General features: G+C 45.4%; 1 protein-coding gene across 10 annotated transcripts in view; it reads left to right on the plus strand.

The window, feature by feature from the left end:
* Nucleotides 1-25,211, plus strand: part of TIAM1 (TIAM Rac1 associated GEF 1) — a 371,077-nt gene that overhangs the window by 334,107 nt on the left and 11,759 nt on the right. For 8 of the 10 annotated variants that reach the window (XM_034656384.1, XM_034656389.1, XM_034656398.1 and 5 more), the window contains 8 exons: nt 5,686-5,865; nt 6,759-6,827; nt 7,155-7,280; nt 12,321-12,429; nt 16,065-16,244; nt 16,335-16,453; nt 20,419-20,527; nt 25,123-25,181. In XM_034656384.1, coding sequence (XP_034512275.1) covers nt 5,686-5,865; nt 6,759-6,827; nt 7,155-7,280; nt 12,321-12,429; nt 16,065-16,244; nt 16,335-16,453; nt 20,419-20,527; nt 25,123-25,181 — 951 coding nt within the window. Of the gene's footprint in view, nt 1-52; nt 535-5,685; nt 5,866-6,758; nt 6,828-7,154; nt 7,281-12,320; nt 12,430-16,064; nt 16,245-16,334; nt 16,454-20,418; nt 20,528-25,122; nt 25,182-25,211 lie in introns of those variants that run through there. The other 2 variants (XM_034656426.1, XM_034656407.1) reach the window with 2 other exon arrangements.

A 25,211-nucleotide genomic window follows, 5' to 3' on the forward strand; every position in this document is an offset into this window, starting at 1 on the left:
TCTTCAAAGTTGTTTGAGCCGGCCGGGGTAATATCCCTGTGCAGTGCGTGACGCTGGCCAATCAGCTGATCTCGGTCCGCAGAGCAGAGCCGCTCACATCCTGGGCAGGCTTTTTCTGCTTTGTGTTCTGGTCTCTTTTGGTTCTCCCTTTCTGGAACTTTTGTTGGTGAGCCAGGTGCAATCAAAGCATGAATTCCTGTCCGAGAGTTAGCCTTTGACACCATCCCAGAGGCCGCCGCCGAGCCGTGGGGCCGCAGAGCTGCTGTCCTGTCTGGGTTGAGATGCGGCAGTAGGTTTCCTGGGCGAGCCAGCATGGGCTGTCTGTATGAGAGGGTGCTCCCTGGGGAACTGGAAGGCGTTGGGCGCTCTTGGGATATTTTAAGAAACTTCTGTTCTTGTGTGGAACACGTCAGGTGGTAGAATTACCATGAGAATATATTCCTGATGATGTCTGCCCTGTGGAAAATAAAGCGCAAGCCCAGGATCGAACACAATGACAAGTCCGGTGACTCTTTGTATCGGACACTTCATCCGGTGAGCATGTTTGAATTCTCTCTTGCTAACCTTGTTTATGTGACGGCTTTCCAGCGAAATACTTTGCAGTCCAAATGATGGTGATTCTGCTTGTCCCGTTTCCCCAGGATCGCATCCTTTTTTACCTTCCAGATCCCCTTGTTGATTAAGAATATATAGTTGAGCATGGGGGAGGGGTGGGCGTTGGTAGTTGACGTGAAGCTGAATTTGCCCAGAATCTTCACATTTGTCTGTTTGTTCATTCTTAAGTGGCGTAAAGATGTATTATGTATTTTTGAAACTGGGTGTCGTTTGAATTCTTCTTTCTTTTGGTGGTTGAGATTGTGAGTGTGTTTGTATGTTGTGTATGGCAAATCTCCCCCATCCCTACCTCGGTCTGGGTCGTCTGAGTCCTCATCAAGCATTTCTGGAAAAAGGCTGTTCACCTTGGCCTCCTGTAAAGTTTTAAGTGTTTTTTACTTTATTTCTGCTTGCCTGACAAGAAGGCGATGGTGATAGAAGTGTTGGGTCAGGGGTTGTGACAATGATTTAATGTCCACTGACTTAGATTGTGCATGTCAGTCTCTGTAGTGAATGTTGAGTCCCTGGTAAGAAAATCTAGTGGGTTAATGGCAAGGAGTAATTTAACCAAATCCGATTAAACTTTTTAGTCGTTCAGTGTTCATATTGGAGTCTGTCCACCATTTGATTTTGTGTCATTTAATGAAACTTGAAATTTGGCCCTGAGTACGCCTGATGGACCCAACTAAGCCTTCGTCCTTCTTGGATGTTTCTTCTTCAACGTGTGTTCAAAAGGAGACAGAGAAGGTGATGGGAAACGATAGGAACTACCACTGTAGATAGTGGTCTCTGAAATTACAGAGAACATGACTTTGGTGTTTTTCTCCAAAAAAGCTTAAGTAAAGGTTTTAGGAATTGAGGCCACTCTGGCCCCTTTTAAATCTGTGGGATGTGTTAAATCGGTCAGACTTAAAGGACAGTTTTAGAACTCTGAACTCATCTACAGATAGAAATGCCTTTAGTGGTTGCATAACAGGAAGAGCTTAAACAGCTGGGTAGCTTGAGTCAATAGTGTGTACTTAAAAGCCTCCCCCCTCTTTTTGTACTTTCTTTTCATCTTCCACAGGAAGAAAGTGATATTATAAACATTGAGCTTCATGCTGGCCTCAGTAAAGTGGCCCATTTCCTCCTGCAATTGTGTACTCTTCTCTGCATGTTGGTTGGGTAATTCTTAGGCCTGACAGTGGAACAGCTCCGCTACCTTGGACAGTTTTAAACTGGCAGCTCTGAAGTGCCCCGAAAGTGCCTTTCTGTTTCCAGGGTGACTGACTGCAGCCCTCAAGTGGGGAGAGGGTTGTGCTTCTTCCACGACAGAAACCTCGACTGTCTCCTTAGCAGTCTTTCGCGGTCTGTCCCAGTTCCAGGAAACTTGGCTTTGAGGAGTGTGTGGGGAACCTCCCACGGCAGCCACCTTTCTAGGCATCTCTGGCTGCAGAGCTCAGTGTAGGATAAAGAGGACAGCACAGAACGCTCAGTGACTGAGCGGGGAGAGCCCTGCGCCCCTCTTACGCCCTACATTGCGGCTAAGCTACCCAGAGAAGGTCTCCATGGATCTTGATGCAAAAAAGTCTGGCCACGGTATAGGACCGGGGGACTTATAAGTTGGGCCACAACATATAAAATCTCTGCATTAGAGTTATTTTAGAAAAGACCTGCATTTCATACTTCCTTCTATGGATGTTTTTTTTGGGGAGGTAATATCTTAGTGAAACAGAATTCTCAAAGTTGATGACATCATTTTAATGGTTTCCAAGTAAAAATTTCATTAAGAGCCTTGCAGAACATGCTGTGACGGTATGCATTGCAACTTGGAATTCTGTTTTTTTTAATTCTTTATTTAAATAACCTGTAGTTGAGAGTGAAGAGATTACGTCTGTTGAGATTCTGTGTATATTCCTTGTGAGAGCTTATACCTTGAATGCCTTGAACAGGGTTGGCCGTGTTGGGACCGCTTTGCCCCACCGCCATGTAAGAGAACACCTGGTTAAATTTATCTTAAGTTTAGGATTGTGTCTAAAAAGGGAGGGATACCTAAGGCTTTGAACTCTCAGAAGAGGATTTCAGGGAATTTGGGGGTGTCCCTGGGATGCTCAATTATAGGATGCTTTTCCCTACACTCCAGAACTTGGCTCAGAGGGGGAGAAAGATGAGCAGGCTGGATGTTTGGAAATGAGGTTGGGTAGGACATGGCTTTAGGTTTATGGCATAGGTTTAGAGCACCAAAGCCCTAGCCCACAACCCACTAACCTTTTGCTCTCCCCTTGGGCCTGCTTAACATAAGGATGCCAGACCTTAGAAGTGGTGAACTTCACACAATGTCAGAAATTCTACTCACACTCTTAAACATGGAAACCTAAGAGCATTGATGGTGAAACAGAGGGAAAGGAAACCTAGAAAATCCATCCCATGTCTTCTACTCTTATATGCAGATACAGGTGAGAATGGCAACAGGTCAGTGCGATGAGAATTAGAAGCAAAAAGAGAAGCATCTTCTGGAATTTCCTGCCTTTGCTATTTGCCTGAGTCCCCAGGTTGTAACTTTGGCCCATCCTGGAAGTACGGGGCACCCTTTGTGTACCCTATGAGGACATTGGATTTCCCATGGCAACTTGTCGAAATGATAAAATTGTAGAAAGGCATATTGCGTCACTGACGGGAATGAAGCAATAGATTTATTTATCATGAGGAGTAGCTTTGATGTTAATCTGCATATACATGACAGACGGCTTGGTTACTGTTGGGCCAATGAGAAAAGCACTGTGTGAGGGAAGGTGCCGGTTATACGTTTGTTGTGTTAGTTCCTTTTGCAGGATGCTGAGTTGAAGCAATAAAGAACAATTGGGCAAAGCTGGAGGGCTCTTAGTTGCCACTCGTTCTTATCGGCTGTCCATGGGATTTTAATTCCGAAGGTTACCCCCTGCCATCATGTCTATATTATAATGCAATGACCTACTATAGTTATCACTGGATCATTTAAAAGATGTGCAAGCATTTTTGTACGATGGGTCATGGGTCTTTCATTCCTGTGTAATTTGTAAGACAAAGTCATATTTAACTGGATGTTTAAGAACGACAAGGTAGTAAAATACTAATATAACTGAATAAAACTGTTTAGTTGATTTCTACAGAAACAAGCTTTGATGAAATTCTTTCTTTCTTCATATTTCTTATTGAGATATAATTCACATATCAAACAGTTCAGCCCATCTTGGTGAGTTTTTTGTTAGCCCCTGAAGGGAGAATTCTTTGTGGGGATGTACAATGCCTGAAACACTGAATCCATGGACAGCAGTGAACAGTGCCCCTGAGAGGTGACTGATACCTTCTGGCACCTAAGACTAGGGTTAGTGCTGGCAACAAATAAGCTGTGGTCATTGTAAGAGAATTGAAATAGGGGCGCCTGGGTGGTGCCGTTGGTTGAGTGTCCGACTCTTGGTTTCGGCCCAGGTCGTGATCTCAGTGTCCTGGGATTGAGCCCCGTGTTGGACTCCGCGCTACTTGAGACTCCCTCTCCCTCTCCCTCTGCCCCTCCCCCCCAATAAAAAATCTTAAAAAAAAAAAAAAACTCAAAGAAATAATAATTATGTGGATTTGGGTCCTGGCTCTCCTCCTCGCTGTCATGGCATTGTTGTGAATGCATCCTTGTTCGGCTCTGATTTCCCATATCCTTGTACTGCCTTTATTCCAGGTTCCCTTCCCTTTGGGATATGCCAGTGAGGGGAAGCCATGTTAATGTTGGCTGCCTTTTTCCTCTGTGTTTAAGGGATTGCCCCCATGGAATACCCTTGGTTTAGCTCCTCTGCCCTGCACCAAATGCCAGCCTTGACTTTCAGCTCTGGGCAGCAACTGCTGTTTTGGGGAGGATGTTCTTCTCATGTTCTTCCTGGGTGGGTGGGTGATAGAAGAATTCTTTATTTGCACCCGTGTTTGCTGGGAATACTGTGTGCCTAGGGGAGAAGTAGACGGGGGAAGCCAGGGAGAGGAGGGTGAGCAGGCAGCCTGTCTTTAAGGAGCTATCCAGCGAACATTTGTAGAATGGTACATTTGGGCAAATATTAATAAACTAGATCTTGTGCTACACAGTAGTCTCCGGAGGCATTCCAGCAAGACCTGTAAACAATACCCTGGCTCATCCCATCCCTGAGGTCCTGCCTGAATTGATCTGGAAGGTGCGCTGGGCATGCTCCCCAGGTGATTGCTATATGCGGCTCAAGTACTAATTCGACCAGGTTTGCCGCTGGCCGCTGCCACCCATGCTTTGGAGAACTCTTTTGCATACTGGAAAAGTTGCAATTTTAGAATCCTAGAACCCGAAACTTCTACCTGAATCATCCTGGATGGAGATTAGGTGGGGGCTGAGCTCCCCCACTGAAGCCTTGTTCAGGGCCCAACAGCCTTTATTTCAAGAGACAGGAGGTGTCTTTCTGCTTGGAGAAGCTGGAGAGACAGAAACTTTTCTTTTTCTTAAAATATATGGGTATCTATCATTATCTAGAAAGTTGCCTTAGGGCCAGTTTTTAACAGAGCCAGAAAGAATCTTAGCTTATAAAATCATCTTCTGGAAGTATAGTTTACTTAAGTGGGGGCTGTGATAATTAGCCTTGTATTTGGGGCAAAATGCCTTTTATTTTTCTGTATTTCCCTCTCCTTATTTGTAAGCTTCTTGCCAAGTAGTTATGAACACAGGCTTTGATCCACACTGCCTGGTTCAAATCCCAGCTCTGCCATTTTCAAGCTGTGCCAGAGCTGTGCAATCTCAGATGAGTTACTTAACCTCTCTGGGCCTCCTTTGTCTTGGCTGTTTCATAGGAATGCTAATAGCCTTTACTTACCATGTGGGAGGATTAAATACATCAGACAAATGCCTGGCATGTGGTGAGCACTCAGAATATGTTAGCAATTGTCATTATGGGTGTTTGAGCGTTCAGTGAGCTGTCCTATGTGTAAAGCAGTCTGGGGGAAGGAGAGATGTAATTCACGTGTGACAGTTCATTAACCAAGAAGGATACCTTGAGGCGGAACAGATGTCAGACAGGTCTCTCTTGTGAGAGGTAACTTCATCTGCCTTGCCTTTTAAACTGTGCTCTGAAGAGCACAGAACAGGTGGCCGCGTTTTGCCGCAGTCTGCATGAGATGAACCCCTCTGACCTGAGCCCATCTCCTCAGGACACCACGGGGCCTCAGCTGGCCACCATGAGGCAGCTCACGGACGCTGACAAGCTGCGCAAGGTGATCTGCGAGCTCCTGGAGACGGAGCGCACCTATGTGAAAGTATGTCTTGCTGGTCTACCTTCCTTTCCTGCAGGGCCTGCCTTCCCTCCTTGTTTTGAATGAGGGACTTTGTGGGTTTACACTAGATTTGGTCTCCTGTGGAATCTGGCCTTTCTTCTGAACGTCCAGATCTCCTGCATCTTAAGGAAGTACATCAATTCTTAGAGCAGTTCATTGACGTTTGTAATTGATCAATCCAGAAAGGAGATGATGGTGAATATTCATTGAGCCTTCTGACCTTTCTAAATCTGTTGTTGGGCTACTACTAAAATTGAATTTAGTTTTTGAAAGATTTAAGTATCTAATTTGAGTCTAGGCAGAGGGTGTCTGTTTTCTTTTTATTCTCATTTGTGTTCAGACATTTAGTTATATTCCTGTAACTATATAATTTATTCCTATATAATTCATAATGTCTATATAATACATATAACTAATAATGCATGCATTATGCATACATTACAGTACACACATTGTAATACATTCCTATGACTGTAATAATTATCTATTCCTGTAACTATATAATTTAGTTATATGTCACAACAGTGTGATCTGTTTTTAATCTATTTAGTCTTTAACTCAGGGGTCAGCAAATTATGGCCCTTAGGCCCCAAACAGCACTCTGCCTGTTTTGACAAATAAAGTTTTATTGGAACACGGCCACACACATTCATTTATGTGTTGTCTGTGCTGCCATGACAGTTGTGACAGAGGCCACATGGCCTGCAGAGTCTAAAAATATTACTGAAAAGATTGGCTCACTCCTGCTTTAAGGGAACGTAAATGACCTAAAGACTGTATGTAATGTTAGCATTTGGGACATAGCCAGTTTTTTTCTCCTTTAGATTCCTTCTGGGCTTTTAGATGCGCTAATGAGATATCCTTTCAACCCTTAGGACTTAAACTGTCTCATGGAGAGATACCTAAAACCTCTTCAAAAAGAAACTTTCCTCACCCAAGATGAGGTATGGTGGAAATCGCCTTAACTTTGTGAGGGTCCCACTGCAGCTTGACTTGGTGAAGAGGAGGGAGTGAGGCACACGCTCAGTACTGAAAACATTTGGAATTCGCTTAATTGTAATAAATAGATAAAATGATTTCGTGTTATGCTCTTGGCTTGCACCCAGAGAGTAAGGAGCGGCCCCACCCCCTGCCCCAACCCCCCTCCCCCGGTGGTGGGCTCATGATCTTAATTTATAAGTAGTGATAGAAAAACTTTGAAATCAGAAGCAGATAAAGTTTCTGAACACCAATGAAATATGGGGTGGCTTAAATTCTTTTCCGTTTTCCAGCTTGATGTGCTCTTTGGAAATCTAACCGAAATGGTAGAGTTTCAAGTAGAATTTCTGAAAACTCTAGAAGATGGAGTGAGACTGGTACCCGATTTGGAAAAGCTTGAGAAAGTCGATCAATTCAAGGTAAGTCGTCCAGTGATGTCAGGTGGCCTCCTCCTGTCGCGGTGGGTTATTCTGTAGGTCACGTGGAACCTCCTGAGAGCACATGGCAGGAGGCGTAGGCTCTCTTTGGTGTTGAATCTTCCTTGGACCTCCAGTGGGGCAGTTCCTGAGGGGACTGATGCTGAGAGGGGAACCTTGTCTGGCTAGGGTGACACTAGTGCCATCAACTTGTATGAAACTGCTGCTCCTGCTGGCTTCTACTCTGGAAGGTAGACCAACCTTGACCTTTTGTTCTGTTGACGGGGGCCCTTTAATACTTGCTATTAGCAAATGAGACCAGCACCCTTGTTTTCCCAGGAAGCAAGTTAATTTATCACGTTCTAGAAAACTTTGCTTAATGGAAATGCTTATCGTGACCCAGGAGGAAGACAGTCTTCCAGCACACGGTGTCCTTCTAGCCTTAATGAGGATTTATGACTAGTACCTCAGCGAGGATGCTTACAGCTTATTTCCGCCTCCTTGGCTGGCTCTCCTTTATTACGGATACTTCCTGTGCGGGCCTCCAACCGGCAGAGCTCCTCGATTCTTGCACAATGGTGTTGGCTTCTCATATAGTTTAAAAAAAAAAAAGATTAATTCAGGTATAATTGACACACGATATGCCGCATCTATTCACATTGTACAATGTTCTGAGTCTTGCCATATGTTTACACCTGTGAAACCATCACAATCAGTATAATGAGCTTCGAATTCAGCCCTTGAAGGTGTGTCCCTGCTCTTTTGTGATTCCTCTCTCCCGCCTCTTACTAGCCTGTCAGCCACAGGCAACTGGGAGCTCTTTGTTTCAGATTCGTTTGCATTCTGGAATTTTATGCAAGGGGAATCAGGCAGCATATACTCTTTTTTTTAACGTGGCACCCTTTACTTGGTATGATCATGTCATCTTCCATCCACGTGGCTGCATATATCAATCTCTTGCTCCGTGGTGTCACACCGTACGGGGGTAGTACGCTTTGTGGCCCTTTCACCTTTGCTGGGCATTTGGGTTGTTTCCAGTTTGGGGCAATTATAAGTAAAGCTGCTATGCAGATTTGTATATAAATGTTAGTGTGGATATCTGCTTTCTTTTGGCCAAATACCTAGGAGTTGAGATGGTTGGATCACATGGTTATACCAGTGCACATTCCCGCCAGAGGTTCCTCATGAAGAGGTCATGGTCCCTTTTAATAATTTTAGCCATTCTAACAGGTATATATGGCACCTCGTTGTAGCTTGCATTTTAATTTCCCTTATGACACGACAATGAGCATCTTCTGATATGCTAATTTGCCTTTTATATATCCTCTTCGGTGAAGCGTCTGTTCAAATCATATGCCCATTGACTGTATTGTTTGGTTGTTTTCTTACTATGAGTCTGGAGAGTTCATTCTATATTCTAAATATAATTCCTTTATCAGAACCAGGATTTGTAATATTTTCTTCTTGTCGTACAGCATCTCTCAAAGATCTGAAATTTTAAATTTTGATGAAGTCCAGTTTTTCAAATCTTTTCTTTTTTGGGGTCATACTTTTGGTATCATGTCTGTGAAATTTTTGCCTAAACTTGGGTCCTAAGGATTTTCTCCTTTTTTCTCCCAGAAGCTTTTTAGGTTGGGTATGCGCATTTCGGTCTCTAATCTGTTGCGAATTGAATTTGTTAGGGTGCGATGTTGGAATCAAAGTCATCTTTTTTTTCCGTACAAATGATCTTTCTAGTGCTATTTGCTGAAATGACTATCCTTCTATCCCCTTGGACTGTATTACCTCTGCACTGGTGTTGGACTCAGGTGCAATTGTCTGTATATGCAGGGCCCCCATATACTTTGACCTCTTCTAGAGCTTGCAGAAATCTGGCTGAGGGCTGTTGGCATACACGTTTAGGGACTGGGGTGAAGGCTGCTCTTTCTATATATGTTTTTGTATGTCACTGCTTCTCTGCAACAGAAGCTATTCAGTATACACACCCACGTTCATACACTTAGCATAAGAATATATTTTTATATATACTTAGATATTTTTATTTGGAGATAATTTGAGACTTATGGAAAGGTTGCAAGAATAGTCTGAAGAATTTCTGGATATCCTTTACCCAGATTTCCCAAACATGAACATTTGACCACATTTGCTTTATTCTTTATCTTCCTGTCTCTGATGTGTGTGTGTGTGTGTGTGTGTGTATGTGTGTAATATAATTTTTTTTTCTTGAACCACTGAAGAGTTTAGTTGCAGGCATATGCCCCTTTAACCCTAATTACTGCATACAGTTCATATTTTGTGTGTTCAAATGCTGCTTGGATGAGTTAATTTTCTCCCCTCTTCGTCTTCAAGGTGGTTATGCGGTCCATTTGAAATACAGCTTGCTTTGTTTTTGTAATGATAACATGTATTTTCTAAATTACATTGATTAGGACAGTTAGAACTCATGACAGGGGCCAGTAATTTGTTAGTTAATCAGAAAATTGCTTAGTGAGGATCATAATAAAAATGGATGTAGACATTCCTTAAAACACTTGGTTGCCTTTTTTTTTTAAGATTTTATTTGAGATACATAGAGGGAGAGTGCACGAGCAGGGGGAGGGGCAGAGGGAGAGGAAGAAGCAAACTCCCCGCTGAGCAGAGAGCCTGAAATGGGGTTCAATCCCAGGACCCTGAGAACATGATCTGAGCTGAAGGCAGATGCTTAACCGACTGAGCCCGCCCAGGTGCCCCACAACACCTGGTTTTACTCTAAGACATCTAGCGTTGATTATAGTCACTTAGCAGTCTCTTGTTGTGGGGCCAGTTGTGTGGGGTGAGGTCTGGTTAATCGCTGAGGAAAGTTAGATGGACAGAACGTGATGTGGACATGGCTGCATTATAGAGCAGAGTTATTCTAGAAGGGACTGGTGCATGGATTCTTTCAGTGAGCTGTTTCTAAATGGTCACAGTTCTAAATTCCATTCGAGTGGGACTCTCTTCCTTCAGTGTCCTGGTTTATGGCAACACCTGACAATCCCCATTCTGTCAGTAAGGCAAGACAACTGGTGCATACTGAATATTCACCGCCCGGAGGCTTGTTTCTAGCACCTCTGAGTTGGCTTCTGGATTGTCAGCGTTTGCTCCCAAAACAATTGCTGTCAGTTACACCATTGCTACTTGGTTTAAATCCTGTTTGTATGTTTGGCCCAAAATACAAAAACTTGTTAAAATATTCAAACTGCGTTGCCTAGAACACTGCGCTTGCTCTCTCTCTCTCTCTTAAATGAAAAAAAAAATCTTTAAAAAAACCCAGAATTTAAAAAAATAAAAAACCCCAGAGTTTAATATGCATAAGGATACTCTGTATCCTCTGCATTTTACACACATACATGTATATATACCCAAATATATATACAATAAGTCTCAGAAAAATATCCTCTGTATATTTCACATTGATCTAGTCTTGTTCGGAGAGGCACAGTATTTGGAAAAAAAAATCAGTTCTGAGGTCAAACAAGTTTTGATAAAATATCCCCTTGGAAATTTGCAATGTCCGTCAGCCAGTGAGAGGCTCTGTGACACCCTCCAGAAGGGCAGCTTTGGGGAAATGCAGTTTTTGTGTATAAACCCCTCATACCTCTGTCCACGTTGTGCCCTGAGATCATTTTTTAAGGCCAGAAAAATAAATGAATACTTTATAATTAATGTTTTATCTGTGGCTGCCTGTATGGTGAACCCTAAGTAAGTAGTAAGTTAAACAGACAAATGACCTAATAGGGTTAATGTGAGGGGTTGCAGTTAGACCTTTTTCTTCCACATCTTTTCTTGTTTAATTATTGAGTATTTCTCGAAGGATAACTGTATCAGCAGAATCAGACTGTCCCTGCTGGGACCCTCTCAGCCAGGGTGGTGAGGCTGGGAGGGGGTGGGGCTTGAAAGGGAGAGGAGGAGGAGTGGAACGTGTAGGAAACTAATGTGGGTCTCTAGTTACGCATTCTGGGTGGTTCCAAATAAACTTTTTGTTGTTAGTAGACAGTCTATCAGAATTCTGTGCATTGTTCATTAGATAAATTACACATTGAAATCCAAAACTTTTTTTTTCCTGGAACCTCACTTTTAATTCTAAGCCTGAATTAATCAGTTGCACTCTTTCTCTGAACAAGACTAGATCAATGTGAAACATATCGAGGATATTTTTCTGAGACTTGTATATATATTTGGGTGTATATACATAAATGTATTATGTAAAATGTAGAGGGTACAGAGTATCCTTAGGCATATTAAATTCTAGGTTGTTTATTTTTTTAATTTTTTTCATTCTTTTTTTTTTAAAGATTTATTTTTTTTATTTTAGAGACAGAGAGCAAGTGCAAACGGGCAGGAGCAGAGGGAGAGGGAGAGAGAGAATCTCAAGCAGACTTTGTACTGAGCGGGGACCCCGACTCGGGGCTGGATTCCATGACCCTGAAGTCATGACCTGAGCTGAAATCAAGTCAGCAGCTCATCTGACTGAGCCACCCAGGCATCCCAAGGCATATTAAATTCTAATGGAAGGCCTTCACTCGCAGGGTCAGGCCTGTTTCTCGCATCCTCACCTCCATGCTAGGAGAGGGTGGAGTTAGTGACCGGGGACACGTGTCTTCTATTTTTTGGGGTGTATGCATTTCCTGCCTCTACTTGGTTTGTCACTTCGACCTCCCAACTGGAGCTAATGAGAGGTCGTAGGAGCCTTCTGCCTTTTCCAAAATGCCATCGGTATTTTCTCATTAACATTCACACATCCCAGCTGGGGCACTTGAAGACCCAAGGCCAGAAAAGCAGTATGACATCTCCAGTGTAATTAGCGAGAAGGCCAGCTCAGACCCCGAGCACGCGAACGTGTGAGCCCTCACGCATTCCGATAGGCAGTTTCAGGCCATTGGTGAGCAGAGAGAGGCTGTGACAGGTGTGAACAGTGCTGACTTTCGGGGAGGGTCAGGCAGATGTGAGCTCCCTCTGTGTCCTGCTGATATTTTCAGAGGAGGGTGAGCATGAGCTAACTGTGGTTTTTCTCGTTAAATCCAGAAAGTGCTGTTCTCTCTGGGGGGATCCTTTCTGTATTACGCTGACCGCTTCAAGCTCTACAGTGCCTTCTGCGCCAGCCACACGAAGGTCCCCAAGGTCCTGGTGAAAGGTAGGCGGGTGAGGACTGGGGGGCAGGGGGGCTATTCCGTTGTAGATTCACATTGGGGTGGCTGGTGGCTGGTCGGGGGCGTTTGGACAGAAATCCAAGCATTGTTGATGTGCTAGATAGACGTTCCTCAAGTAAGGGTGAAATGCGTGACTGTCTTTTATTTTTATTTTAAATTAAACTCTGTGCCCAACGTGGGGCTCACACTCATAATACCTGAGATCAAGAGTTGCACGCTCTACTGACTGGGCCAGCCAGGCACCCTGATATCTTGAATTAACTGTCTTATCAGTTTTCTTATTTATTTCTTTTTAAAGTTTTATTTATGTATTTGAGAGAGAGAAAGAGAGAGCACAAGCAGGGGTAGGTGCAGAGGGAGAGGGAGAAGCAGACTCCCCGCTGAGCAGGGAGCTCGATGTGGGGCTCGATCCCAGGACCCTGGGATCATGACCTGAGTGGAAGGCAGATGCTTAACTGACTGAGCCACCCAGGCGCCCCTTGTCACTTTTCTTATAAATCAAGTTTTGACTCAGCTATTTGGGGCCAGAATTACTGGGTCATTTTGCAATTATGTAAAAACAGGGCGATGGGGGGGCTTTAGAAATTCCCTGCTGTATTCCTAATTTTCACTCATTTGTTTATAGCTTCACACACTTAATAGACCCTTTGGTTGCATTCCATCTTTTCCTCACCTGTTTTTGGTCCTAGGTGTGTGATAATAGCCACCCCCACTACTACGAAAGTTTCCGTTCATGAGAATCACTCGACTTGCAGTTATATTTTGCAGGGAACAGAGTGGAGTTTTAAATGGCAGGCTCCTTGGGGTGCCTGGGTGGCTCGGTCGTTAAGCGTCTGCCTTCGGCTCAGGGCGTGATCCCGGCGTTCTGGGATCGAGCCCCACATCAGGCTCCACCGCTATGAGCCTGCTTCTTCCTCTCCCACGCCCCCTGCTTGTGTTCCCTCTCTCTCTGGCTGTCTCTCTCTCCGTCAAATAAATAAAATCTTTAAAAATAAATAAATAAATAAATGGCAGGCTCCTTTTCCTCAGTGTTCTGGGAAGATGATGGCTCATTCTGAGAGTCTCCAGAAAGCTGTTTTGCTTCCCTAGTTCTGCATGTGATGTTGGTGATAGGTAAAGGGATTTAAAAAAAAAAAAAAAAAAGTCCCCGGGAAACAGTATAACCAGTAGAAAGTTTGAATGCAGAGAATCTCTGGAAATCAGCCTGCTCAGTCTTCACACTTCCGTCTGGCTGAATACGTAAATAATTGATACATGTTTTGCTTTCCTGCCAGAGAGCATGAGGTTGACTTAATTTAAAACCTATTAAGGAAATATTAGTACAATGCAGGTCTCTGGGTAACAGAAGAGCCTGGCCCAGATAATGACATACTTAATGGCTGGGACAGTTCACACAACAGAATGTACGTGAGCACAGAAATTTAAAGGGCACCTGGGAATCTCCTAGTCCTGCTGTCTGGCCTGGACTCTGTCTTCACATGTGCTGTATTGGTCCTATCGTTCTGCCTTCACATTTCTTTTTAAACTTTAACTGAATGCCAGTTGTTACAAGATCATTAATGTAACAACTTTAGAGCCTTTTGCTCTGCTGTAAAAGTATATACACGTTACAGTCCTTAGAGCAAGTTGTGTTATTTTTAATCACTCAATTAGATTAAAGTCTGCCCCTGCAGGTTTTTCTTAATTCAATAACATTTTTTTTTTGCACCTGAAAAATATTACTTGTCTTTCCAAACGATCCCTTAAAACCTGAGGTATGACCTACATTTTTCCAATGGCCAGATGTGCCAAGAGGGTGAAGAGAACTCTTTGAGAACAGAAAGTACCCGTCTCTGACTCTTAACAGGCTCACAGCGAGGCTGGATGGGAGGGACACTCCTTTAGCTGACAAGGAGCTGAGAACCATGCCTTCTTTTGTTCTGACGTGAAATACAGCTGATGGGTTAAATGTCCCTGGTAGACGTGGACCAGTACTTGGGATGTCCCACGGAAGCCACAGTGTCCTCGTGCATTGGCTCTGGGCTGAGCCTTGCTTCCCTGACACATAGGCCATTCATTCCCGGTGCCCTTTCTCTTCACAGATTTCTTCTTTGAAAGGAGGAGAAATGGTGGCTGAGCCCTTGGAGGCTGATTCCTCTGAATGGGGCTTAACGGGGATGAAAAGATTGTGGTCTTTATGAAGCCACCTTCCCATGATTGCTGTTTTAAAGATAGAATAATCATTTTACAATTCGTGATGTCCTTTTACCACATGTTCTGGTCTTCACTCACATTGCTCATCCCCGGAGATGGAAATACATTTTTATCAGAAGCTTTTTAAAACACGTAGGCCCACTGTTCAGTCTACTTTGATATATTGTCTTTTTTTCCCCATTTTTTGCGCTCACTCCCTTCTTCCTCTCCACCATTTCTTTGCACCTGGAAGGCATTAATTAGCCTTGTCTTCCTAATTACCCACTGGTGGGTACCTCTCTGCTTGTCTGGGGACCCACAACTCCCCAGGGCTGCTCTTCAGCCCAGCTGGGGCACAGATAAAAACCAGGCTGGTGAGGGAAGAGCTCCCTGAGTTATACGAGGTCAGATATAAGTTTCCCTGGGAGAGGACTCCACAGTCCTGGGCAGGAGGGCCTGCCCTACCGATGCTAATAGTGGGTAGCGCTGAATTAACATAGAACAGATCTGAAAAAGCATTCACTGTGGGAGATCCAGCCCTGCCCCACTTCCCAGAGCTGCAGAGCACTGCCGCCTCTGGCTTGTACATTTTTTTTCCCCGTCTTTTCTCAGAAAAAAAGGCCCCACCCGCAATGGAAGGCTTAAAAGACTGGGAAAACCAGGGTAAAGAGTGTTTTAAAATGCAGGCTTTCTGATGATTCAGATATGGCGAAGCCAACAGATCGGAAGACAGTTGCCATTGAAAAGATAGCTTGTTCCTCGCAGCTCCCAAGAGGAAGGGGCGTGATGTGCCCCATGGGGCCCCACAGGGGAAGTGCCAGGGCCAGTCAGGAAGCAGAAGGAGCGAGGGGGAGATGTGGGCAACTTTATTGTGGTTGCTTCGAGAAAGATGGAGGAAGGCAGCGTAAGCAGATTTGGGATTGGGTCATTTCAGTGGATTCTGGGCTATTGGGGTTGGCCTGGGCTGTCTGGTACCTGGCCCTGAGGCTAGTAGGGCAGGGGAACAGTGGCCTAGAGTGAGAGAGCCCAATAGAAGAGGTAGAGACATGGGGGGGGGCCTCCAGATTGGTTGGTTTGCCTATGAAAGGTGTGCTCCCAGGTGAGTCCTTGACCATCTCTAGGAATTGGCTAGCCCTGGGAGGGGCAGTCCCCAAGGTCTGTAAGGCTCCAGGTGTCAAAATATCAGAACACAAAGACGTTCTTAGTACAAGGAGGATTAACAGCAGCCCCTGAAAACCCCTATTATTGCTTTACTCAAACCCCGTTTTTGCCCCCAGATAAATAAGACAGGCCCTTCCAGTTGTCTCTCTGAGGCCCCCACCTTCCTTCTTCCTGCAGCCCACTCTCCACTCAGTCTTGGGGAAGGGCGCCTTGGAATAAGTGAGGGGGATGGTGAGGGGGGGCATTAAGGGGTTCCGCCCTGACAGCCTGTGTTTCTCTCTTCCAGCCAAGACGGACCCGGCTTTCAAGGCATTCTTAGACGCCCAGAACCCGAAACAGCAGCACTCCGCCACTCTCGAGTCTTACCTCATCAAGCCCATCCAGAGGGTCCTCAAGTACCCGCTTCTGCTGAAGGAGCTCTTTGCCCTGACAGACGCAGAGAGCGAGGAACACTACCATCTGGACGGTGAGCCCGGGCCCCAAAATCTATCCCCTCGCGCGCATTTCCACTAGAGCCTCGAAATAGCCTTTCCGTTTCCTGCCTCTTTTCTTCCAGTGGCCATCAAGACTATGAACAAGGTTGCAAGTCACATCAATGAAATGCAGAAAATTCATGAAGAATTTGGGGCTGTGTTTGACCAGCTCATTGCTGAGCAGACTGGTGAGAAAAAAGAGGTAAGGATACCCACTTCTCAGGACACCCGGCAGCGAAGCTGGGTTGGTTTCCTTGTCTTTTGAAGGGTTTACTTATAAGTGAAAGGGTTACGAAGCTGTTGTTTCTGTTGGTGGAACTTTCATCCTTTATCCAAGGCTGCAGGTGCATTTTCTTCCTCAGCTGAATTATTTCTTATATAGGAACCGTGTTTCTGAGTCTCACCCCTTCCCCCTTGGGACCTCTGGTTTTGTTCTGTTAAGCGTGAGCGTGAACTTCCAAACATAGCTCGGCCAGCTTCTGTAAGCGCCATGAAAGGTCAAAGCTGCATCCCCGGGAATTGGAGTAACACTTAGCTTGTAGTAGGTGCTCAGTTACCGTTTGCTACATGAATGAAAGTTTCAAATGACTCTAATAAATCTTTTTTAAGTCTACCTAAAAACCTACTTAGAAGAAACAGTGACAGGAACAGATACACCTGAGAAAAACTTAGAGCTAACTCTAAGTAGTGCCCGAGTCATTGAGGAGAGCTTATGTGACTAAAAATTCTGATAATCCTGGGGCGCCTGGGTGGCACAGCGGTTAAGCGTCTGCCTTCGGCTCAGGGCGTGATCCTGGCGTTATGGGATCGAGCCCCACATCAGGCTCCTCCGCTATGAGCCTGCTTCTTCCTCTCCCACTCCCCCTGCTTATGTTCCCTCTCTCGCTGGCTGTCTCTATCTCTGTCGAATAAATAAATAAAATCTTTAAAAAAAAATTCTGATAATACGGAGATGAATCAGAGGGCTATGGTACGTGGTAATATTCATCACTGCCTCTGGACATTCAACTGGAATATTCTCCTCGGTTTTACTTTCTGCCTTAAAAAAAAAAAAAATAAAGGAGAAAAGGCAGGAGGGAACCAGGCAGAAAATCACTCCTGCTGGGGCGAAGGGGAGAGTTAAAGGCAAGGGGGTGGGGGAAGCTTGGTGGTTTAGTCTACCTGGGAGAAAAATAGCCTCATCTTCGAGGTGTACAGGGTTCCCGTCCAGGTTCATTTTTATGTCCTCAGGGAAACAACACAAGTTTTCAGACTGCTAAAAGATAATTTCCAGAAAGAGCTAAAATCTTGGCATCTCCTATAGACGTAAAAGCAAACACATATTAAGAAATTTATTTTACTTACATGCTAGGAGGGAGCCAGGCAGGTGTCGTAAGGGTTTGTTGGAAAGGTTGGAATAGCACAGGTGTGTATATAAAGCGAAGAAATACTGTGAGGATTTGCAAATGGAGGCACACTGGTTTCCCCACAGCGGGAGGAAGTCCCCGTCGGGTCGGTGCCTGACGGGACATGCGCTGTCTGCTCCTCCTGGATCAGAGGCCACGTGGAGGGCTGGAGTCTCACAGGCTGGGAGTGTGTGCTCTGGAGGATGAGTCGTTTTCCACTGAAACATGATTTATTTTTCCTGCTGGGGTGGCAAGCAGAGCATGACCATGCCCTCAATCCACCTGGCAGATAATTTAATCAGTCAAGAGCGTAGGAAAGGTGGCACTGCAACTCTGGATTTAGTTCTCATTTTTTAATAAAGCTTTTGTAAGAAGGAAAACACGGTATGCTTATGAAAAGGCAAAACAACAGAAAAAGGCAAGAAGGAAAACCATTCACCATCTCAAAACAAAGAACTAACCCCTCTTAATGTTTGGGTGGTTTTTTTTAAATTAATTAATTAATTTTTTTTAATTATATTATGTTAGTCACCATACAGTACATCCCTGGTTTTTGATGTAAAGTTCGATGATTCATTAGTTGCGTATAACATTGGGTGTTTATTTTGATTAAAAAAGTCATTGGGGCACCTGGGTAGTGCAGTGGTTAAGCGTCTGCCTTCAGCTCAGGGCATGATCCCAGCGTTCTGGGTTCGAGCCCCACATCAGGCTCCTCCACTAAGAGCCTGCTTCTTCCTCTCTCACTCCCCCTGCTTGTGTTCCCTCTTTCGCTGGCCATCTCTCTCTGTCAAATAAATAAATAAAATCTTTAAAAAAAAAGTTATATATCTGCATATGCTTGAATAATTATATTTTGAAAGGTATATTATGCCTTTTTTAATGTTATTTTAAATTATTCAAAAGAATCATTTAAATTATTGTGTAATATTTCATGTGTGGCTGAACAATGATTTACTTAATTCCTATCATTGGACAATTCTCTTGGCTTCATTTATTGACTACTATGAATAATACTGCAAACATTTTTTGTCATAACACTTCTCCCTCCTATATTTTAGTTTATTTCATTTTGACGGAAGTGAATTTTATTGAGTCTTGGAAATGAACATTTTCATCACATTTCATTATATTGTTCGTTATCTGCCAAACTAGTTTCTGGATTTTAATGACCTTGGGAGCAAAGGACCATTATGCTAAAGGCTGGAAGATGACGTGCACGGTGGATTGCAAAGCATTTAGGAGAAAAAGATGAATATGATTCAAAAGTCAGGGACTGTACAAAGGGCCATGGCTTTGGTGAAACTGCCCGTCCTCTGAAATGAAATTCTGACAATCAAGTGAGAAATCTCTCCAGCGAGGAACAAAGAGACAAAGTGCTGTACAAAATAGCCTCCTGAGAGCTGAGATTTTGTAAAAAGAAACGTGGGTTGGAAGGGATGGAAGGAGGGACATTTGACTGCTTACCGGTATTAAGGAGAAGGAAAATCCTATCTCAGTATTCCGATGTCCAAAGCCCAGAAAGATCAAGGCTTGGGAAAGATGGCAAAGACAGCAACAAGAGCTTGTGTTTTCACACTGAGACGCATAGGAAAGAAGTAGGCTCCCAAAACTGGGCAGAGGTATGGTAGCCAAAGATGATGGATCACTCAGGGAGAAGGACTCAGTTGCCATGCAGTCTCTCTTTGAGAATGGTCTTGCAACCGGAAAGGATAGAATGGTCACCAGCATCGTCATCTGGCTTGGTGACTCAGGAAGAGCAATGCTAAATGGCCCTGGGTTCAGCAGAGGGCTGCTCAGTCACCGCTCTATCTAGAAACCCTGTCAGAGCATAAGCAGCAAAACAGACCGGACCCAGGTGTCTTTGAGAAGCTCAACGTCAAATTTTTACATATCTGAAATGCTGCCTTGAGCTTGATTTCTGCGGCTGCAGAGCCTACCGGCGGCTGATGGTATTTACCAGTGGGTGGACTGTGGTCTCTGATTGTTACGAAGCGTTGTTCTCTGATGTGTTTGCACCAAGAGCAGGTCAAGACACCAGACGATCCTCCCACCGGTGAGTGGGCTGCTGAGTTGGCAGGAGGAGGAGATGTGGGTGGGCTTGCACCTGGGCCCCGGACTCCCGTGAGAAAGGCAGACGTGGCTGTCGGGAAGTGTAAACGCTGATTACTACAGAATCCCATGTGGATGGCTTTCCAGAACAGCTCACCAGGACGGGCTGGCGTTTGACCTCCTCGGCCGTGCAACTAGACCTCATGCTTTCTGTGGATCCCGGAGCTCAGGCTGCACACGTTTACAGAGCACTCCTCAAGCTCCTCAGTTGGCTTCTCTCTCCCTCCTCCAAAGTGAAATGAAATCTTTAGAAGGAGCTGGAAGAAGAAAAAATAATTAATTCCATTGCTTCCTGGAAAACCGTGGCTCCAAGGGGATTTAAACACGCAGTCGTGGAAAGGCCTAGTTTTCTGGGGCGGATCTCGGTGATGGATGCCCATTCGTCTCTCCTTGGGAAGCTGTCTCCATTTGAACACGGACCTTTGCCAATTTTGGAGATCAGTTTTGACAGATTTACTGTGTGTGAATTTTGGGGGGGCCCTGGTTTCTACCTCTTGCCACTTTATTCTTGAAATTCTTGTAGACAAAAATGGGATAAAGGGAAAAAAAAGATGTTTTTAAAAACAATATTTTCATGAAGTAAGGTTGACATCAGCCTGCCAGATTTTAAAACGTGAAAATCTTTATGTTTATAACACCACCCAGTAAGGTTTGTTCTGTCCCTGCTTTTCAGGTTGCAGATCTGAGCATGGGGGACCTGCTTTTGCACACCACGGTGATATGGCCAAACCCGCCGGCCTCACTGGGAAAGTGGAAAAAGGAGCCAGAATTGGCAGCCTTTGGTATGTATCAGAACAGAGTTGGGGCACCTGGGTGGCTCGTCATTTAAGCATCTGACTCTTGATTTTGGCTAAAGTCATGATCTCAGGGTTGTGAGATCGAGCCCCACGTTGGGTATGGAGCCTGCTTAAGATTCTCTCTCCCCACCCCCCGCCCCTCCCTGCTTGTTCTCTCTCTCTCTCTCAAAAAAAATAATAACAGGGTTGGTAGGGGCTAGCACAGAGAGGGAAGCTGGGCTTATTCTTCAAAATAAGAACATAAGAATAATGTTTTTCAAAAAATTTTTCAAGACCCAATTAATTAACGTTAAGTTCATTACAGTTATCTGAATTTATCTCCCTGCCGTGGCCACCAACATGTCCCTTATAGTAAATGAAACCTGCCAGGTCCATATGGCCAGTGTGACCACCCCACTATGTGGGAGAGAGGGAATGGCCTCACCAAGGCTGCCCCATGTATCAACACACAGGGAAAGATTTTGTTACTGTCGTCACTGCTCTGAATATCTTTTCAAAGTAACGGGTTAATAATAAGCCAAGGAAAACTCATGTGACAAATGAAGACAACACTGCCTTGTTCTGAAAATCAGAGCACTTTCCTGTCTCTCGGACTCCGCCACTGGGATTCAGGACACCCTTTCGCAGCTGACCTGCTCGGGCAACAGTGGGGTGCCTTGATCAGTTGTGAGGTGCTTCTCAACCACCACGAATACTAGCTACCAAAAGTAGAGATGCTCGTGGATGATTTATGTTTTAATAAACTAGTTTCAACGGAGGCAGTTGCTGCAGTCAGAACTCTCACGTGGTTGTGTTGGGATAAGCATTTTGAGAGAGAAAACTACGGGAATTGCGTGTAATTCAGGAATTACGGCTTGTGGTTGCAGGAAAATTCGTGTTTGGCATCCAGTGCTGTTGTGAACATGCACAAGTTTGTTTCACGTTGTGTCTTCCAAGCCCCCACGGGAGATTCGTGGGTGGGCACACAACTTAAAGAAAGTCTAGTATTTCCTATTCTCTTACTTTACCTTGTGTTTCTAGAGGAAAGGGGTGATTGCTTGTTGCTTCTTTAACTGAACGCTTTTTTCTTCTTTCCCCCACGATGTGAACAGAGTACCCCCACATGGAACATCCTAGTGATATTAAATTCCGAGTGTTGAGCATAAAGACTGCCGAACTTCCTGCTTAGATCACTCAGCCTTCATTGAACAACTGAGTGACGTTCCTGACATTTTCAAAGAGCCACTAGAACTGTTGATGCCATTTCCTTAAAAATAACAGAGATGGGTGGAAGCGTGCAGGGACAATGTGTGACCAAATAGGACACACGAGAAAGTATGGGGATATGGTAACATGTTGGTAGTTGTTGATGGGCTGCTGCTTTTGGCAGGGGTGGGGATAATTTTTTCTCTTCCCCTTCACCCCCCACATTACCATTTGTGTCTCTTATACTGTAATTTCTTCTTGGAAGGGCTGGGAGCTTTCTGATGCTTCTTGGTAGGTTGCTTCTGGGAAGTGGGATTCCGAAGTCAGTGACCCAAACCATCTGTCTACCTGTTTCTGATTCTGGGCTGCAGATGAACCGTTCCAGAGTTCCACGTTGGGATTTTTTCATGACTGTCTCCTGAATTGTACAGATTTCCTGTGGTTAGAAATAAACAGATTTAGGGGCACCTGGGTGGCTCATTCGGTTGAGCATCTGCCTTCGGCTCAGGTCATGATCCCAGGGTCCTGGGATCGAGCCCCTCATCGGGCTCCCTGCCCAGTGGGGAGCCTGCTTCTCCTTCTGCCTCTGCCCTTCCCCCCACCCCCCGCTCATGCTCTCTCTGTCTCTCTCAAATAATAAAATCTTTTAAAAAGAAACAGATTTAAAAGAAGAAAGTAATTTGGAAACAAGGAGGGGTCGACCAACTTTCTCTGTAAAAGGCCACATAGTAAATACTCCAGGGTTCAAGGGCCAAGAGGCCATATGTAGTCCAAGGCAGTCATAGACAATATGTAACCAAATGGCCATCTGTATTCACAATCTGTACTGAATGGGTAGCGGGCCCCAGTCTGCCAACCAGTGGTATAAAGGGTTCCGGCAAATGCTGGTTTTGAGGTTTGGAGTTTTACTTGCCCCTTGCTGCATAGGCTCAGATGGAGGACAGTGTGTGTTTCACTCTTCGTCATTTTGTTCCCTGCCCCGTGCATTGCTTCCTGGGGTTGGGAGGGGGGTGGCTCCCCAGAAGGGAGCCCCCAAGCCCTGTGCTGGGTGCAAATGGACACTACGGGCCCCAGCCCATGATCGGTGATCACACTGCCAGTGGATCCCACAGTCGCCATAGTTAGCAAGGTGAGAAGCACTGGAGGATCTAGGGGAGGCAGGCTTAGAGTTGTCTCCGTGGGGCGCCTGGGTGGCTCAGTTGGTTAAGCATCTGCCTTCGGCTCAGGTCATGATCCCAGGGTTCTGGGATCGAACCCCTCATCGGGCTCCCTGCTCAGCTGGGAGCCTGCTTCTCTCTCAGCTCCTCCCCCCTGCTTGTGTGCTCTCTCTCTCAAATAAATATCTTTAATAAAAAATTTTTTAAAAAAAGTTATCTCCAGACTAAGAGTAAAGAGAAGCTGGGAGGATTAAAGTGAGGATTGTGAGTAAAGGCAGACTGTCGTCACCATAATGAGATTATTTATGGATCCCCCGTCCGTAAAGGTGCCATGTTGGGCCATTTTGGTGGCACTAACAGCCTTGGAAGTGCCTTTCGACTTCAGGAGTTGTTGTAAGGGAAGCAGAGTGATTACCACGGAACCGGCAGCTTTGGAGTTAAAACATGGTTGTCTCTTGCTTTGATTTAAATCTCTAATCTCAGGAAACAGTGCAGCTTTCCTCTGAAACTGAAATCGATGTACTGTTATCCTGGCACCTTGATGTTTTGCTCACAGGACAGCTAATCTGTACTGAATGTTGATGTTTGTCACCAAAAAAAAAGGAAACAGAGAGGGAGGGAGAGAGGAAGACTGAGTTTGTCTAGGCTTCCACCTTGCTGGGTATCAGATGATCACCTTTGGGGCGTGGAGGGAGTGCTTGGGGCTGGCAGGGGTCGCTAGGAGTTTTGATTGAGGTCATCTCTAAGAGATTGGGCAACACTGCAGTCAGTTGAGTGAGACTAGCCCCAGGGGAGCAGGGAGAGCTTAAGGCGGAGGTGGTCGTAGCCCCGGCTGAGGTCCACTCTGGCCCCACCACTGTGATCCAAGATGGTTGAGGTCAAGGTAAACTGAGGCAGGACAGTAGCCTTTGTAGAACCATGGCAACCACCCCATTGAACTGTGGTCCCAGGGACGTGGTGGGTCTTCTGAGACTTCAGGTCACTGGACACCCTCTCCTGGGGTGGAGCTCCCTGCGTTTTGAAGGAACCGGTTGTCCTGGCCACTGTGAGTTCTGGAGGCTTCACGGTGAGCACACAGGGCCTCTTCGGGTGCTAGTCTCAGCCTCTGTGCAGAGCTCCTTGGTCAGTGGGAACTTTGGAGAGGGAGCCTCTCGGTCGATCATCTGGGATTCTTGAGGGGGGTCGGATGCTGTGAGTGTGAAGGGCCAGGGGCAGTGCGGACCCAGTGGCTAGGGTTGGTTTCTTTACACCTTCAGGCTCTTTTCTGCAAGGGAGGTGAGAACCATCCTGCACAAAGGGGCGGCGGGAAGGCTGACCCATCCTAAATAGGGTAGAAAATGAACCAGGCCCTTGGGACTGGTCTCCAGAGGGGCTGGGAGCCTGCGCCCACCCCTTTCCACCAAGAGAGAATTTTCTGAACATTCATTCCTTTTGTAATTGTCGGAGTGGTACACCAGGCCTGTCCCCTCCAGCTGCCTGGGCCCCGGGCTCTGCCTTGGGCCAGGGTGTGAAGGGGATGTGGTCCCTGCCCCCCAGAGCCCAGGATGGGCTCCTCCCCTTCCTGTCCTGTGGGAGGAGTCAGAGTCACTGAGTGGGCACTGTGCTTGGCATTGTTTAAGGAATTCTCTAGACTGTGCATAATAACTATTGTGTCTGCCCCACCCCTCAAGCCTGTAAGAATAAACGGGCCCACTCCCTGTTTCTCAATGCTTCTTCGTGTGATTCAGCCCGTTTGGAGGAAGTGTTAATGCATTCTGCTTTGTAAGCTCCTTTTCATTTCTTCAGGTCAGAAAGATGAATTCGATTTCCCAAACTCTGAACACTGTGTGTGTGTGTGTAATATTAGGTTGGTTGGCTTAAGTCTAAGTCACCGTAAGCAGTGCTATTCCGTTGATGTCTGTCTTGTTCCTCTCGCTGCTGACCTAGTGCACTTTTGTTAACCTGTGTATGCTGGAACTTTAAACTTGTGATGACGCCATAGTTAAATGATGTTTAACCCGAAAGTTTCCACTGGGGTGGGAGGGTTTATTTGCATTTATTTGGACTTTCTGTGTTTTTATGGAATCTGGAAAGTGTTGTCTCAGTAGGCTTGGTGACGGGCGGAAGGTGGAGTCGGCACTGGCTCACCTCGCTGCCTTCTTCCGAGCCGGAGTGTCGAAAACCCCAAGTTAGCAGGGTTCAGCCGAAAGCCCCACGCGTTATGTGCTGTAACCATCTTTGCCTTATTTTTTTTTCCAGTCTTCAAAACTGCTGTGGTCCTTGTATATAAAGATGGCTCCAAACAGAAGAAGAAACTTGTAAGAATCTTATATCCCCCCCCCCCCTCG

Source organism: Ailuropoda melanoleuca, chromosome 1, assembly GCF_002007445.2.
Source record: "Ailuropoda melanoleuca isolate Jingjing chromosome 1, ASM200744v2, whole genome shotgun sequence".
NCBI lineage: Eukaryota > Metazoa > Chordata > Mammalia > Carnivora > Ursidae > Ailuropoda > Ailuropoda melanoleuca.